Source organism: Drosophila gunungcola, chromosome 3R, assembly GCF_025200985.1.
Source record: "Drosophila gunungcola strain Sukarami chromosome 3R, Dgunungcola_SK_2, whole genome shotgun sequence".
Classification (NCBI taxonomy): domain Eukaryota; kingdom Metazoa; phylum Arthropoda; class Insecta; order Diptera; family Drosophilidae; genus Drosophila; species Drosophila gunungcola.
The window spans coordinates 2885315-2901888 of record NC_069139.1 but is presented as its reverse complement, the minus strand read 5'-3'; the positions used below and the strand labels follow the sequence as shown (position 1 = coordinate 2901888).

Sequence of the window (16574 nt, the reverse complement as noted above, 5' to 3'; positions counted from 1 at the left end):
TAATAAGATAAGTTCGATAATAAGATTAACTTTACACATTTTAAAACAAAACACATCATAAAGCTCAGATTCATAAAAAGTTTTAGCAGTCTATACTAGCAGTCTACTTTGTAGTTCTATAGTTTAAATTTTTTGCCCAAATCGAATTAGACTTATTAAAAATGAAAAGATCAGCTGCAAGCACTTTAAAATAATGCAATATAATTTTAAGATTTATAAAAAAAAAAGTATATTTTTCATAGGAGATCTCCTCCTCAGTAGCTGATCTTGAGCCACGGTTGATCCCTGGGCTTGTACTCCTCCTCCGTCCACCGGAGCAGGTGAAACATGACCGCCAGCAGACCCGTGCCCAGGGCATCTCCCACGGCGGTCAGATACGGAATGGCGGCCGTGTCCGGGTCGATCTTGCGACGCCACAACAGATGGACCAGGGCGTGGGCCAACCACAGCAGGATGAGCAACTGCAGCAGGCTGGTGACCACAAAGGCCACCACGAAGACCCACTTTACTGAGACGTGCGCCATGCGGAGATAGTCGGCCAGGATGACGAGCACCACATTGCCCGGCACAGAGATGGCGATCAGGATGCGAGTCACGCGGGAGTAGACGGTGCCACGAAAGTAAACCCGATGTGGCCACTCCAGGATGCGGGAATCGCCGGGAAGGATGCCCAAACTAGAACGACGGTACAGGACACTGCCCAAGTGACTGGCCTGCACGGACACCAGGTTGCCCCCAATCCCGTTTATGATGGGTGAGAAGATGGCAAAGGCCCGGAAGTCCTCCACGGAGGAGCTGAGCACGAATCCTGCAATCTGGCTGATGCACAGTGCCCCTATCACCGGTATCCAGCTGACCATCAGAATGGGTCGCACATAGACATTCCGCAGCACCACCGCCAGCCAGACGGGCATCATGACCACCACATAGCCGATCACCACGCAAATGGCGATCCACAAGTGCGACTGGCACAGTTCGTACATCAAGGCGGCGCTGAAGGAGAGCAAACTTATGGTGACCACATCGCCAATCGAGGCCACTATCGGTATGGCCATGTAGTCCGGATTGAAGCTGTAGTGCTGCGAGAACAGGATGACGACCATCACAATGGAGTCGAGCAGGAAGCAGGAAGTGCTGGAGGTGATCAAGGCGGCGGCAGTCAGCAAGGGATAGTGCTCGACGCTGAAGTCCTGGTTGACCGCCGCATTGATGCCCACCGTAAGGGTGCTCAGCAAAACGGCACAAACAATGGCCTGCAGCTGAACCAGGGCCATGTTGCCCACCATGATCTGTAGCACGGCTTTTCGGATGGACAGGTGACCCAAATTCGAGTGGGTGCAAATCCTAGAGGCCACGCACATGTCCAGATTACCCTTCAATCCACACAGCACCGACACCAGGACGAACAGCTCGTTCACCTCACGGTACACCGACCAATCCTGCACATTGCCCAGCATCAATCCGGCCGTAATCGTGCCCAATCCGGCCAGGAAGAACGGAATCCCGATCTGAATGAGCGTGGAGTACCAGGGCTCGTGCTCGCTTTGGTTGCCATCCTCAGGCGTCGTCTTGGGCACCTGCTTCTCCGTTACATCCGTCATTCCTCCACGGGGATTTTATAAACATAGTAAGGCAGTGTTTGAATAACTAACTTTCCTACGAAGTTTCACCAACAAAAAACTGAATTAATTTTATTTTTCTTTTTACGAAAATTTTCTGACTTTAAAAACTCAAAAAATTTTTAGATTTAATGCCTTGCTTTGTTCTCGTTTTCTAAAACTAAGAATTTGGGAAATTGATCAAATTTAAAGTTTAACATTTCGACAACAATGATTCAATGAATTTAAATTTTCTTACAAAAATAACAACTGTAATTAAAAATAAAAGTCTTGTTTTCTTGCGAAAATTGTTAAAGTTCTGACTTTTAAAATTCGATAAATGTTTAGAATAGGGCTAGCTTTTTTTTTTTTTATTAAAAATAAGACCTTAAGAACTTGTTCCATTATAAATAAGGTCTTAAATAAACTACTAATTATTTTTCACATTGGTTTTTTTCTATTATTTGCTGATATATCTAACTTAAAATAAACTCAAAATGGTTTAAAGCACGAAAAATCTGTAAATATTATTCCGGAAACGTTCTTCGTTTTCCAAAGAGAAATAAGGACTCGAACAAACTGCTTATTAAATTTCACATTGGTTTTTTATTTGTATTTGCTGACAAAAAGCATATATTTCGATTTATTAATATTAAAAATTGTTAATCGCATTGGATCGTTAAGAACTAAGTCGCAAATGATTGGCTTAATACAAAAGCTGTTTTCTAAAACTGCTTACCCTTAAGAATGCTAAATTATATAAAAGAATACTTAAAAAGCTGTGACTACAAAAAGTGGTTTTCATTTCTCTCTTTGAAATATTTGGTTTTTGCATAAGGAAGCCAAGGGCAGGTTAAACATATAAAATATAAACCCAACTGAATTTCACTTTGGGATTATGCGATTGTAATTGATTTAAGAAGTTGCCCCTTTTTATTTTTGAGGCAACTCTTTCTAACTAATGTTAAAAGTTAAATGAAAATACAGTAACCCTTTCTAATAAATGTGTGTCAAATCGAATATATATCAATTATATATATATGCCAGTATACATTTTGTATATATAAGAGAGAGTTGTTGTACACATGTTGAAAGGCCTGATCTAGTGTATATAATATATATGCAATACATTTGGCTACACACGATCGGGAGCCGAATGGCTCCCTCTCCGACTGTGATTTGGATTAGTTGAAGTTACTAGAAGGAGTTTTGCATTTTGCATTTTGCATTTTGCTTTTGCACTTTGCATTTTGCACTTGCGCTAACTCTATGCTAGACTGGTTTGGTTGCTTACAAAGTTTAGGGACTACATGGTATATTGTGTATATAAAGTAAGAGGAGAGTAGTATATGGATTACATTGTATATATTGCCTCCTAGCCTAAAAACTCTTTGATTTCAACTCGGAACCTAGCCCTGCTTGTGGATGTGGACCTGTGTGCGTCTTCCGTTTCAAATAAAATGCTTGTCCCTGATCCAGTCTCCACTTCTAACTTGCCTAAATTGTGATAATGTGTGCCTTACTTCCGAGCTGCTCCCACCACTGGCAACTTGGACTTGACTCCTGATGTTCCTCCTGCTTGGGGATTTGGATTTGGGGTATTATCAAAGGTGGAGCTGCGCAGTAGCGTTGGCTTTGCTCCATTTCCGTTGAGCGTGTTGGAAGATTTGGTTTTCTGCGACTTAAGGTTGCTGGCTCCAGTCTGCTTGGTCTTGGCCTCGTCCACTCGCTTCCAGATGTTGGCAATTCGACTCTGGGCCTGGTTGATCTTGGCTGCTGCCGCTGCTGCGGCTGCACTGCCTCCATTCAGATTGGAATTGCTGCGGGATGGCGGCGTTGTGGACGACACTCGATTGGAAACGGCACGCGAGGCAGCCGTGGACTTGGCTCCGGCCAGGCGCAAACTGGTGTTGGCTCTTTGTGGCGTCACCCCGCGACGCACTGGAGCTGGAGGAATCCTCTTGGGCGAGCCCCCAGCTTTCGAGGGCGAATCCTTCTTTGTGGGCAGCTTGGAGGCGCGATGACCGGGACTGGTCGTTTGAGCCACTTTAGCTTCCACCACGGGCACCTGCACTTGGGAGTTTGTGGGCTCATCCTTGACAAACGTTCCCTGACGTTCCAGGCGGGCGGGTGCAGCCACTTCCGCTGGCGGAGTGGCCTTCTTTTTGGCTCCATTGGGCACCACACTGCGCTTGGCAATTGTGGGCGATAGGGTTTTCTTTTTGGCCAAGCCCGCGGCATTTGCTCCGCTCCTTTGACTTTGCATGCTGTTCGGGGAAACATAGGCTGGTTTCTTGCGACCCTTTACCAGTTTTACGGCCGTGGCGGGCTCTAGAGTTTTGGGCTTAGCCGCAGGGGATTTGAGTTCCACAATTGGCGGAGGAGGAGGCAACTGAGCTGGCTCCTGGCCTTCGCAAGACTCCGTCTCCGAGTTCTGATCGCATTCCGGAGACTCCTCTAGCTCGACAGCAGGATCGGTAGCCCCCTGAGCCTGCCCAATGTTTATGTCAGTGATGTAGGTAAACTGCTGCATCATGGCCCGAATGGAGGAAAGCTGCTCGCTGGGGCAATCATCCGCTTGGGGTTGAATCAAGGCCCGCGGACACTCAATCAACTGGGTCTTGTACCGCTCCGCACTGCCCCTCCTCCTTCCGTTGGCACGTGGCGAGGGCGTGGCCACTGCCGGAGCAGTGTCGACAATCTCAATCTGCAGGGTTTCATTGGGCTCCATGGCCTCCATTTCCATCTCGCAACTGGTGGCTATGGTGTAGGTCTTGTAGCGATCCTTGCTCAGGCGCCGCTTCTGTTTGGGCGTGAGGGAGCGACGATTTGGCGAGGGTGTGGATCCATGCTTGGGCGTGGATTCCGCCGAGCTGTAGTCATTCATGGTGGCATCTTCGTCCTCGTCAAAGCAACTCTGCAGAATGGTTAGGGTATGATCGTCGCAGGCAGCCGTCTCGTAGTTGGACACCGAAATGGTGGTGGCCATGCTGCAGTCCTGCTCCCCGTCGGCCACCTCCGACTGGATGCTGTCCACACTGATCATGGAGTCCAGCAGCTCGTCCATTAGCGAGGGCGGCTTGATGTTGTCCAGCAGATTGCAGCTGGAGTTGACGCTCTCCGCACTGCCAGCCAAATGGCCAAGTGCTCGTCTGGCCACCAAATTGGCTGGGAACATTTTTCGCGCAAATCTGGGACTCTTGCTGGGCAGGAGCTGCTGCTGCTGGCGCAAAGAACTCGGCTGGGAGTGCTCCTGGTAGCAGCTGTTCAACGATTCCATGCCCGACGGCGGACGCACATTGTCCAGATCCAAACTGTTGAGGCTAAAGGTCATCGCCTCCGTGTTGTCCTCATCGTTGGCAGCAGCAGGCTGGAGAAGATTTTCCGCCAAAGCCCTGGCCTCGAACGCTATCATGGTGGAGTTGGTCATCATGGAGGCACTGGTGCCATTGAACAGCAGCCTTTGTGGCTCCAATCGAACGCCAGCGTTCTGCACTTGCCCGCCCAACTGGAATTTCAGTCCTTCCGATCCCGAGTAGCTCCTCTCATCACGTCCGTTCACCAGGGTATCCGTTTCGCCTTCCAGCGATATCGGCTGCTGCTCATTCGTGGGCGTAATCTCCACCAGCTCATGCACACGCTCTGTGACACGCTCTTCATCCAAGCTCAGGGAAGCCAGAACCGGTGCCGTTTGACTTACACTGGGAAAGCTGACGTCATTGGGACAGGTGTGCTCGTTCCAGGTGTTGTTGTTGCTGCTCGAGGTGTTCTTTTGGCTGCTGCTGCTCCTTAGCTGCTCCGCCGAAGTGACAAACTCCATTGTGAGTCGCTCCACGGACTTGAGCATCAGGTCTGGATCCTTGTGCTTCTCGCTGGCCCCAGAAATGCAAGTTTCGTGGGGCGCCGAGTCCAATCTGACCATGGTGTCCATGATGAAGGACTGATTGGATTCATCACTGGAGCGATCCTCCGAATCCAGCTGATCCTTAGACCCAATAGCGGTCTCTAGACCGTTCTGACTCCCGCTCCCTAGATCTGGAGCTGCTGGACTTCTTGCTGTGTCGGTGACGGTGGCGATGGCGTCGATAGGACTCGGGCGGAGGATAAGGCTGCTCGGGTGCGGCAACAACTGCTGCCGACTGCTGGTATTGGCGTGCACTTTCGGCTCTACGTCTGGAGCTGCTGCTGTGCTGGGGGCACTTGCTGATGTAGTAGCTGCCATTGGGTGACACGGTTCCAATGCAGCCGCAGACGTAGCCAGGACGTTTTTTGGCACGGTGCTGGTGCTGCTGTTGTTGTTGATGCCAATCTTCTTGGAGATGCCCGTGTTGATGCACTCCTGCAGCAGCTTCTCGTCCTTGCGCTCTCGCTCCCGCTCCCTGTGGTGATGGTGATGCTGATGATGATGATGATGATGGCGCTGCCGCTTGGGCTGACCACCACCACCTCCAGATGGCAGCTGCACCGGCAACGAATCGAACTGCTTAAGATTGGGATTCGACTGGGTGGAAGAGGATGCCGATGCGGATGCTCCAACAATGGGTTGCTGCTGCAGCTGCTGGGCCCTCGCTCCGGGTTCCTTTGACTTGTACATGCCCTTCAAAATGCACAGCTCGAACAGCGACTTGGACTGGTTGTCATTGGAGTCGCTGGAATCCACGGAGCTGTACGACTCCTGCTGCTGCTGATGCTGCTGCTGCTGATTCTTGCGCACTGTCACCGCCGAATTGAGGGAACTGGCCGAGGTGGCCGCATTGATGGCTATCGGCTGCGAGGAGCTCAGCGAGCTGGAGCGCTTGCCGTTCGAGCTGAAGCCAAGATTCGATTTCGGTCTATTGCAGCCAGCGGCAATAGCCTGCAAAGTTTTTTAAAAATGGTTTAAAACTCGTTTAGTTTAGGGTTTAATTCACTGGTTACCTGACTCAGTAAATTAGTGTCATCCTCCGAGTCAATGGATAGAGAACTCAGCGAATCATCTTGCCAATGCGGCGGTCTTCGGACTTGCTCTTGTCTACCGGGCTTCGGTTCAATTCCAGGTTTGGGTTCTGCACTGGATCTGTTGGAAAATTGATTTATTTAATATGGATTATCTGATATTTTAAAGACTTTTTCTAACTTGAACCAGGACTTTACATTAAGGCAAAACATTCGATACAGAAAGATTCACTCTAAGAAACTAAGCCTACAAATGGCAATTAGAATAATATTAGAAATTCAATCACTGCCTACTATGCCTTTTTTTCACATATATAAATACTAATAGTCAGGAATGTAGAAATGGAAAGTTCCTAAGTTCTTATTTTGAGATCAGAAACAATTTCAGATTATATAATTTGGTGACCAACAAAAATTTTAAATAAAATCAGTAAATTGAAAGCCTTTTTTGGCATTTCTTTTAAATATTTAAATGAAATAATACCCCCTTGTCTTTATACAAATATAATTTGGGATCACTACTCACGACACGGTCTCCTTGAGCTGCACGGCTGGCCCGACCAGACTGGAACCCACGGTGAGATTCGAGAGGCCGGAGACGACGGAGAAGTTGCAGGGACTGTCCTCCACCAGGAACTTGTTCACCTCATCGGCGGAGGGCAGGTAGCCAGGCAAGGCGTTACCGCCACGTCGCAGCATGGAAATGGGATCGGAGGCTGCCTCGGAGATGGGCTTCTGCATGCCATCGCGGATGCACTGCTGCAGCAGCTGGTGACCACCAGCTGCTCCGCCGCAGTCCGAGGCATTTGAGGATACATCATCCGAGAGCTGATGCGAGTAAATCTGTGCCTGGCCAGACGCAGGAGCATCCTTCTGATCGATGGAGTTCATGGAGATGGCCGAAAGATTCGTGTTACTGGCCACCTTGGAGAGCAATGCCGGCGTATCCTCGGTGCAGTAGCTACGAATGGTCTCCTCAGCCACATCCACTTCGCTTGAGTTCATCACATCCACATCAGCCGGCTTGCGCTGCATGCCCATGTTGATGCAGTTGGCCAGGAGCAGCTCATCCTCGTTGTCCTCCTCGGCCACACTGGGTGCAGCACCTAGTTTCTCGTCATCCACTATGCTCAGGTTACTCAAACTGGTGGCCGTTGAGAACTGAGCGGGTGTGTGCTCCACATTGAAGCTGCTCAGGTCATCCTCAAAGACGCTGCGCAATGGTTGCTGGTTGCTGGCCGGGATTACAGCTGACGGAGAGTCCACCAGATTGGGGCCCGATCCAGCCGCACTATTTCGCCGGGGAGATTGTGGCATGCTTTGTGTGGGCGAATCGGGAATCTCGGAGGGGGAAATCACCCCACTGGCCAGGCGACTAAAGTCACTAACCACCGAGCTCTTGTCATCGCAGTTGACCACATCCACATCCGGATCGTGGACTAGGGAGTCCATGGAACTGCGACGCGAGAACATTAGTGGCGTTTCCAATGCCGAATTGGCCTGCGTGGGAGGTTTGACCAGGACCTGCTCTGTTGCTCGTTGGGTTTCCTGTTCCCGATCCAGCTTCTCTGATTTTGGTTTGATTGTGGCCTGGTTAGCCGGCTTACCGGACTCATCCAGGCTGCTCAGCGAATCGTAGCGACTGAAGTAACCAGGTGTGCCCTCCTCGCAGTAATTTATGGGTTTCTCTGGCGTATAAGAGCCAGATCCGCACTGCGATAGCTTGGGCAGCTTTTTGGCAGCTCCGCCCTCCTTGGAAGCCACATCTGCAGCTTCTACTTTCACATCCGTTTTAGCTGTGACCCGTAGATCCGTAACGGAAGCCGCATTGGATATAACATAGGGGGTGTCTTCGGTCTGATAGCATTTAACACTGTCGTCTAGAATGAGCAGGATCTCCTGGCCTTCGGATTTCACGGGCACAGCTTCAGCGGGAGGAGTTATAGTGCTCTTTGGAGCACCTGCTCCTGATCCTGATATGTCCAGGTCGGATTCCAATTGGTTCTCCGCATAGCGGAGACTGAAATCCGTGGGCTGATCGAGGTCTGTTTCCTGATATGTCGAGGTCTTGGTGGCACTCTCGCTGTACTTCACGGAGTAATCAATGGGCTGCTCCTCGGTGGCCTCTGCATCCTGTTCCATTTCCAGTTCAAAGTCACTCATTTTGGGCTTCACTTTGCGTTGGGCATCCGAAGCGGAGGCGGAGCGGATTAGATGGTCGTAAGCGCAGTCCGACTTGGCCGAGTAAACGGAATCCCTGCTCTCACTTTTCGTTAGCATGGCCGAGCGGGTTAGCCGGGGCACAACCGGATGGCGTCTGGATGAGCTGGAACTGGAACTGGAAACCCGTTCCTTGGCCAGCTTGCCACCCAGATTGTCCAGGTTGTCGCATGTCTCCGCCGTGTGCCGCTCACCCAGCTCCTGCTGCAACGCCTTGGCCTTGCGGGCCTCCAAAGTGGGCAAAGCCTTCAGGCCCATGGATCGGGCAATGGGATCTAACTGGTGATGATTTTGTACGGCCGGGCGAAAGTTCAGTAGGTTCTTCAGGGCCGAGGAGCTGCCCTCAGAGATCATGGCGTGCTTGGAGTGGATCAGCGAACGCAGCATGGGCACCGCCCCGTTGTCCCACAGAAACTTTTGATCCTCGGCGGAGCGAGCCGACAGATTCCACAGAGTGCCGCATGAATTGCTGACCACTGTGAGGCTCTCGGACTTCAGCTGCTGCAGCAGAATGGCCAGGCAGTTGTGCTGGCGCAGGATTTGCCGATACGGTTCACACACCGCAATATGACTGGACACGTTCCGCAGTATGCCACCTGCATTCTCGATGATCTTCAGGGTTTTGCTGGGACCCTCGTAGCTTAGCATGCCCACGAGAAAGGCCAAGGCTCCGTCCACCGCACAGAATTCCGCCTTGTTGGTGCTGCAGTGCGCCGACAGATTCCACAGGGCCGAGAGTATGGCCTTCAGCGTGTTCTCACTCCTGTTCCGCATGGCTGCCAGAGCCAGCGCCGTCACAGTGCCAATCTCATTGAGCACAGCCTTCATGTTGCTATCCGCCCGCCAGGAGAGATTGCGCAGCACACTGGCCGTCACCTGGAGCAGATCATCGGGAGCCGAGTCCAGTTGGGCCACCAGGGCCTCCATAAACTGCTTCTGTCCGCACAGCAGCGCCTTGTTGTTCTCATCTCCAAATGTTAGATTGGTAAGAGCCATCAAGGCATATCTCCGCAAGGAATTGCAGCACTGATCCTCCGGCTTCGGGCCATGGACAGCATGATCCAAGTGCACCAGATTGGGAATGGCATGCAGCGCCCCCAGCTCGCACATGGCATGGCGGTGCTCCTCGTCGAAGCTGACCTTCATCAGCGACGAGATCGCCGCCAGTGGATGGCGATCCGAGTCATCGGCAATGGCCTCGCCGCCACTCTGGAGCAGTGTCTTCAAAAAGGAGCAGTAGTCCACGATCTGGTCAAGCAGACGCAGCACTTTGGCCTCCCTCCTGCCGGCCTTCTCATCCGGATGACAGTGCACCACGTTGTGCAGCGCCTGGCCGGCACACTTCCGCACCTCCTGGTCGTTGTCCGGCGCATGCATCATCTGCACCAGGAGCGGCATGCAACCAGAGCGTCGCAGGGTGGCGCAGCTTTGGCCATTTCCCGACAGCTCCAGGAACTTTTTGGCCATTTCCAGAGGATCGTTAGAGCCCAGCATGGAGAGCAGTGAGTAGACACACTCCACTTTGGAGCCCAGGGTGGCCTCCACTGCCGACGAGCTGTACCGCTCATCAAAACTGGTTGTCCAGGCGGCTCCCTTGGGCAATCTCGGAGCAGGAGCAGGCGAATCGCCATCCAGAAAGCGGGAGAGCGTATAGGATGGCTCCTTGCTGCGTGAGGGACGACCTGCGCTGGCCGGAGATCCGCCTCCGTTGCGGGCAGGCAACTCCTCCAGCTGCTGCTGCTGGGCCGACTGCCGTTCAAAGTTTCTGTCCAGGCTGCGATGCTCCCTCATCTCACGGAGCTCCTGGGCCAGCATATAGTCCGGCGGAATGGGATTCTCGTCCAGGAAGTGCTTGGTGCTCGTCGGCTTCTTGCCCACTGCTCCAGATCCAGAGGCGGAACCAGATCCGGTTACCAGCCCTGCGCCACCACTCTGGGTGAAGTGCAGCGTGTTGTCGTCCTGGGTGAACTCCTTCTTCGTATAGCCACTGGCGGCCAGCTCATAGTCGCTAACCTCGCCATCCCGCTCGTACTTCTTGTCCATCTTCAGCTGCTCCCCCGAGCTGGCCCCAAAGTGGCCATCCTCGTCGTAGTCGGGCGGCGGCACTGCATCATAGTCGAGGAAGTGCGGCTTGCGCTCCGGCACCGAGTCCACGTCCACATCGTCCAGACTAAGCCCGGCAATGCCCTCCTCCAGATCGGGCGTCAGCGTGCTTGTTGGCTCCAACATGGCCTGGCGGGGATTGGGGTTCGGAGATGCTTAGAGACCCAAGTCAATGGTCCATGGCCTGCAAGAAAGGAAGATGGGGAAAAGTAAGTAAGAGGCGCAATTGAGACTCTATAAATTGCCATAAATTTAGTGCTGGACCAAGGCGTGTGGGCTAATTATAGACGCACACGCCTCTCTAGTCGCCAATGCCTGTAATAATCCGCTGAGCAAGACTGAAATAGAGACGAATCGCCTATCTGGTTGGATGGTACATATATCAAGTATCAGGTGTGGGCAGCGCTCAAAAATGCAACCGGATAGGGCGGAGATAAGTTTGAGGTGCTTCCAAAAGAATTGCAATAAATAAATACATTAAGCTGTGAAAGTAAAATGTTGAAAAATCCACTATCAATTTAATTTAATTAATTCATTAAATTTGTAATTGCTTTGAAAGATTAAGCGTAATTGAATGAAATATAGAGCTGTGCCCAAATATAAACAATGATATGATATAATAAACGATTATTATTTTGTTTGGAATAAGTTATATATTCGAAAACTAAAACTTAACTGTCGGAAACATTCGATTTTAATCACATGTCTAGGATATTTTGTATTTCGTTTTAAATTAGTTAAACCAAGATGAATTGTGACAGTTGTCTATTTTAGCGCCTAGACTTAACTCTTCACTAGCTTATGACCCGTTTTAAGATCGATGGTAACTTTGTCAGCCGAATGACACAATGATCCTACTATGATAAATGTTGATAGAGAAGGGTAAGTCAGGTAAAAATGGCAGCTAAGGTTTTAAGTTCATTTTAGTATACAACCTTCCTATAAAAAATAAAAACGAAAGTATCTTACAGTCACAAATCTATTGACTTCAATGATAATCACATTTAATTACTTTTAATTTTTTAATTAGTTAGTTGAACTCACTTTATTCATTAAGGTACTTGCTAGCCCCTACTTTCTAAGCAGATGCACAATGTTCTAGTCTCCCGAAATAATTCGTCTGTAGTGGGAGGTTCTCTTGATTGTCTGCTCTATCGCGGCTGTAACTTAATCATCTGGCCAACTTTCTGGTAGTGCCAACAAACAATAGCAAATAATCAGCTAAATCATTATCATGATTAGCTGAGCTGGCGCTGCATCTTTTAGAAAGTTAGCGGCACACGGCGTCGTCTTTGCGGAATTTCCAGTGCATGAAAAAGATACAGATGCGTTTTCAGCAGTTATAGTACTACTGCATTTGTTGATATTGCTGTTGTTGTTGCTACACACTCTATACGAATAGGAGTACAAGACATATTTCCAATTTCTCATTTGAGCTACCGTTGAATTATGTGCAAATGCAATTTGGTGCTGCACTTCTTTTAGTTGTTATCGTAGCGTAAAATTGAGCATGGACAAACGAGCATAAATATGTACATATGTACACTGGGAGAAATTGGCCATAAACTGTAGACTTTATGATATATAATTAGTTTTCTTAAAGGGCTTAGTGGTTATGTATCTTTATTATTATTATTTATCTTTACGAACGTGACAAATTTTACTACATTTGTACATTTTTGTATCAATTGAATTCCACTGATTACTTTTTTGGGAAACCAATTTATATATGTATAAGTATTTTTCTTGATTGCTGTAACATAATCATCGTGCCAACTTTCGGATTTCGTCATCTTTAAAAGGTTGCTAATGATAAGATAGTAAGTCTTTTAAAAGAATTTCGTACACATTATAGAAACTTAGCATATGGCTGCTATTGTTTGTTACTAAAAATAGGAAACCTATTGAAATGAAACCACTATACGAATCTCTTACTTTTTTTCCCTGTGTAGACAATGCAAGCCAGAGATTTGAAGTGGATTGGGATTGGGATCGGGAATGACCCGGGTCGTGTACCAGTTCTCGCTCCCCACAAGTCAACTTGTTCAAGCTCCAATTGGCAAATTAATCAAATTTTAATTGCGACCAACGTAAAGAGAGAAATACAAGGCGAGCGAACGAGAAGTGGTAACCGCAATTTGAGTGGCTGCGAAATGCAAATCGCTTGTGTAACAGCGGAAATACATCCATCCAATCCAAACCATTCGAAATTCGAATGGAATGCCGCACTGGCCAGCACAGTGGCCAATCATTCATCATCGTCGATTGATTGTTTGCCGAGGCCCAAAATATATATGACTGACTATCCCTATCAGTCCCTTGATAAGGTGCTACACTTACTAACATTTAGCAAGAGTTTTACATGTGCCCACTGTGTATGTTCTAGCCATTCGAAAGAATTCAAAAAATACGAGCAACTCGATGAATCAACGATCCGCGAATTAGACAAATCAGCCCGCATACATCTAGATCCTATATATATGTATATATAAGTACCACAAAGAATGCGAAAATATGCGTCACTTGTCTAGCCAAGTGCTTTAAAGTCCCCCCAGAGACGACTCCTCGTGTCATTAACCGGCCAAGCAAACACATAAGGGATTCATTCAGCGCACAATGGAAACAATTCAAAACTAAACGGGTTAAATCAACAGTATTTGGGAAATTAGATTGGATTGCTCTTTGGCAGACGAGTTTTTAAAGTATCCCACGCTTTGACAAAACATTTAAAGTCTTTAGGAATAATTGTTGTGAGTGGGCCATCAGTTCATGGAAAGTGAATCAGTTTATTAGCATTAAATATTTTACTGTTTACTATTGTTTTTAAATTTCTAGAGATTAAAGTATTTTAATATCAAGTGTGTATTGTTAAGACACTGACGAATAATTGTTATTTGTATTTACATGATGATTTCATAAATCAAAAATTTTCCTTTGCACTTGCAAATAATACAATACAGATAAAACAAAACTAATCTGGAGAAAAGTTTTAATAATTTAGCAATTCCCTTTATAGTAATCTGCATAAAAAAGTTAGCAAACACATATTGCTGTTGTGCTGCTTAAATGTATCTTATTTCCGTCGACATTTTGATATTGAAAAGTTAAGGTTTGGTTTAAGATCAATTAGCTTATGAGGCTAAACAATTTTAAGATGGTATTTAGTGACTTAATAAAGTCAATCATCTTTTTTAAGAACATTTAAATTAATTATTAAAATTTAAATATTTTCTACCTTTCCTCAGAAAGGCGTAATTTTTTTGCAAAAGTAAAAGTTGTAAAAGTTTAATTAAAGTGAATGCCACCTATGGTCCAAAATCAAAACTATCGAACTATTTACTATTGGTCTGTGAATTTAATAAAACCTAAACTTAGAAGTACTTGAAAGATAGAGAAATATAACAATTGTTTCGGGGTGGTTTTCCTTCTACCCACCCCTACAAGTAAAAATTGATATTGACAAAATTGTGTGGAACATCTAAAATAAATGATTTTAGAAGTCGATTAAGTAGTTAGTGATTTTGGCCCCCAATTCAGTAATTACACCCACTGTCTTTCTTTTTGGCTTGGCACACATTTTGCATACTGAATAACCGCGCGGCAGAATTATCAAATAAAGGAGAATTTAAGATTTTTGGGGAAAGGGCGATGCGGAAAAGCCGATGGTGATGATGATGGAACTGAAAGCCATTAAACAGGCACACAGGAAAATACGCGCAAAAATATAAATTACAAAACTATACACATAGTCCAACTACTGAAGTTCGTACATACGATTTTTGTATGTGCATTTGTGAGTTGGTTTAATGAACGCCACTTCGTTTTCAGTTGTTTTATATTGTTGTTTTGCTGTTTGGTTGCTTTTATGTCTTTGACGCCGCCAGATGATGATTATGTAAATTGTGGAAAAGTAAAAGGGAAACTAAATACGAGCGCATGCAGTGTGGAATTGTGTTGTGCGTTTTTCTGTAATGTTCATAGGCATGTAAAACAATCGAGCGTGCAGAGATATTATTGTATTTTCCTTAATGGCCGAGCAAACCGAAATGCGGTGATTAATTATGCTGCTGCGGTGAAATGGCAGTGGTCGAAAATAGTTATCAATTAGGCGTGCCACAATCACTTGCAGCAATTCGAAAATAACAAAAAGGAAACGAAAAAACATACATAATGCGTTTTCCAACTGATAAAGGAGCACTAACACACACGCACACACACCTACACAGGCACACGCACACTCTGGCGCAGTCGCATTCTGATTGGGGCTTTTATTGATTTTTCCTGTAAAAGGAATCAGCAGGAAAACAGGAATTCGCAGAGGAACTATAAACACTCAAATGTATAAGTTATAGCTTCAACGCAAACACACGTACACACCGCTTCCAAATAAGGTAAAACGTATATGTTAAGTAAACATTCTGCGTTTTATTGTCACCCCAAAAAAGAACAATTCCAATTGGAAGAGGCAGCGACTATACTCCCACACACACAGGCAGATTCCTATTCCCCGTTTTGGCTTTTTTGCCTACCTTGACTAAAACAGTTTCTCGGCAGCTTCTTGGCCCACCAGCTGACACATTTCGCGCTTTATCACTTTGTTTACCCACAGATATTGCGACTATTTGTGCTCCGAGTTCATTTCGCGACAAAACAGATACAAATACGCGCTTATCAACAAATTGCGACCAACCGCGGAGTAGAGGTGGAAAAACACCGATGCCAACATCGATAGCATCGATGTTTTCAAAAAATCGGTTTCATCGATGTTTGGCGGGGAAACATCTATGCTTTCCCATCTGTACTCAAGTTTTCTTAAGACATATTTTTCTGACAAGAACGTTAATTAAATATAAGCTGCATGTATGCAAACATCGATGTTTCTCATAACTTGTTAAAACTTATTGAAATAAGGGTTGTGAGAAATATATGAAAATATTATTATATCGATATTTTTTCTAAAAAGAATACATAAATGCTTATCGTGATACTTGAGGTATTCCATAATCCAAGAAAATCATGGTTTTAAATCCAAATATGTAAAAATCATTTAGTAAGGCTGTTCAGCTTTTTAAAAATTCTTCTTGTTATATATTGGGCTGTTCCCTTCATTGCTGACAGTTTTTGTTAAGTCTTGAATTTGTTGGCATAAATATTAATAAATTTGCTTTTAGTAAATTGTGATTTTAATTGAAGATTCCTCAAAGAGCATAGCCTTTTAGAAGCCCAAGATGAGCAAAAGCTGAGACTCACTTTTTGGACACGGATAGTTTTTTTTTTAAATCTCTCAAAATAAGAACTTTGTTACTCAAAGGACTACCAAAAATTATCTCTTAGTTTCTTACAAAATTAAATCTGAGTAAAATTCTAATGGGCTAAATTAAATTAAATTAAATTACATTATATAATAAAGTATTAAAAAATGCTTTCTGATTTTTTTGTAGATGCTTTTCTGAGTATAAGTACATGAGTACAGCAACAATAAAATACGTCGCTAAATTTAGTGTTACAATATTTTTTCCTAGTAACGTTTGATTATCATATCAAAATATTTTACCAATTTGATTTAATAATCGTGTAATGTTTAAACTATTATCCTTATATTGAGTGTGACCGTTTCAGTGATAGCGGAGTTACTAACCACATTTAGTGGAGTTAGCCCCCACATCAGCGTTGTCATTTTAAGCATCGATTGTATTTTTGTTTTTTGACAGATCTACT

General features: G+C 46.2%; 2 protein-coding genes across 4 annotated transcripts; both read right to left on the bottom strand.

Moving 5' to 3' along the window:
• Nucleotides 1-254: 254 nt before the first annotated feature.
• On the bottom strand, nt 255-1601 carry LOC128251774 (solute carrier family 41 member 1-like). Its single transcript, XM_052978932.1, has one exon. The coding sequence runs from the start codon at nt 1599-1601 to the stop codon at nt 255-257; it is 1347 nt and encodes a 448-aa protein (XP_052834892.1).
• A 599-nt stretch (nt 1602-2200) lies between these two features.
• On the bottom strand, nt 2201-15570 carry LOC128252895 (adenomatous polyposis coli protein). Of its 3 annotated transcripts, none has more exons than XM_052981073.1 (4): nt 15386-15570; nt 7060-11040; nt 6516-6654; nt 2201-6453 (listed from the first exon to the last, which is right to left on the bottom strand). In XM_052981073.1, exons 2-4 carry the CDS (start codon nt 10980-10982, stop codon nt 3118-3120), a joined length of 7398 nt encoding a protein of 2465 aa, XP_052837033.1. In that variant the 5' UTR covers nt 10983-11040; nt 15386-15570; the 3' UTR covers nt 2201-3117. The 3 variants fall into 3 exon arrangements, with proteins under 3 accessions (XP_052837033.1, XP_052837034.1, XP_052837035.1); XM_052981074.1 differs by lacking the exon at nt 15386-15570 and adding an exon at nt 11932-11950; XM_052981075.1 differs by lacking the exon at nt 2201-6453 and having other exon boundaries at nt 6575-6648; nt 7056-11040.
• Nucleotides 15571-16574: the final 1004 nt, after the last annotated feature.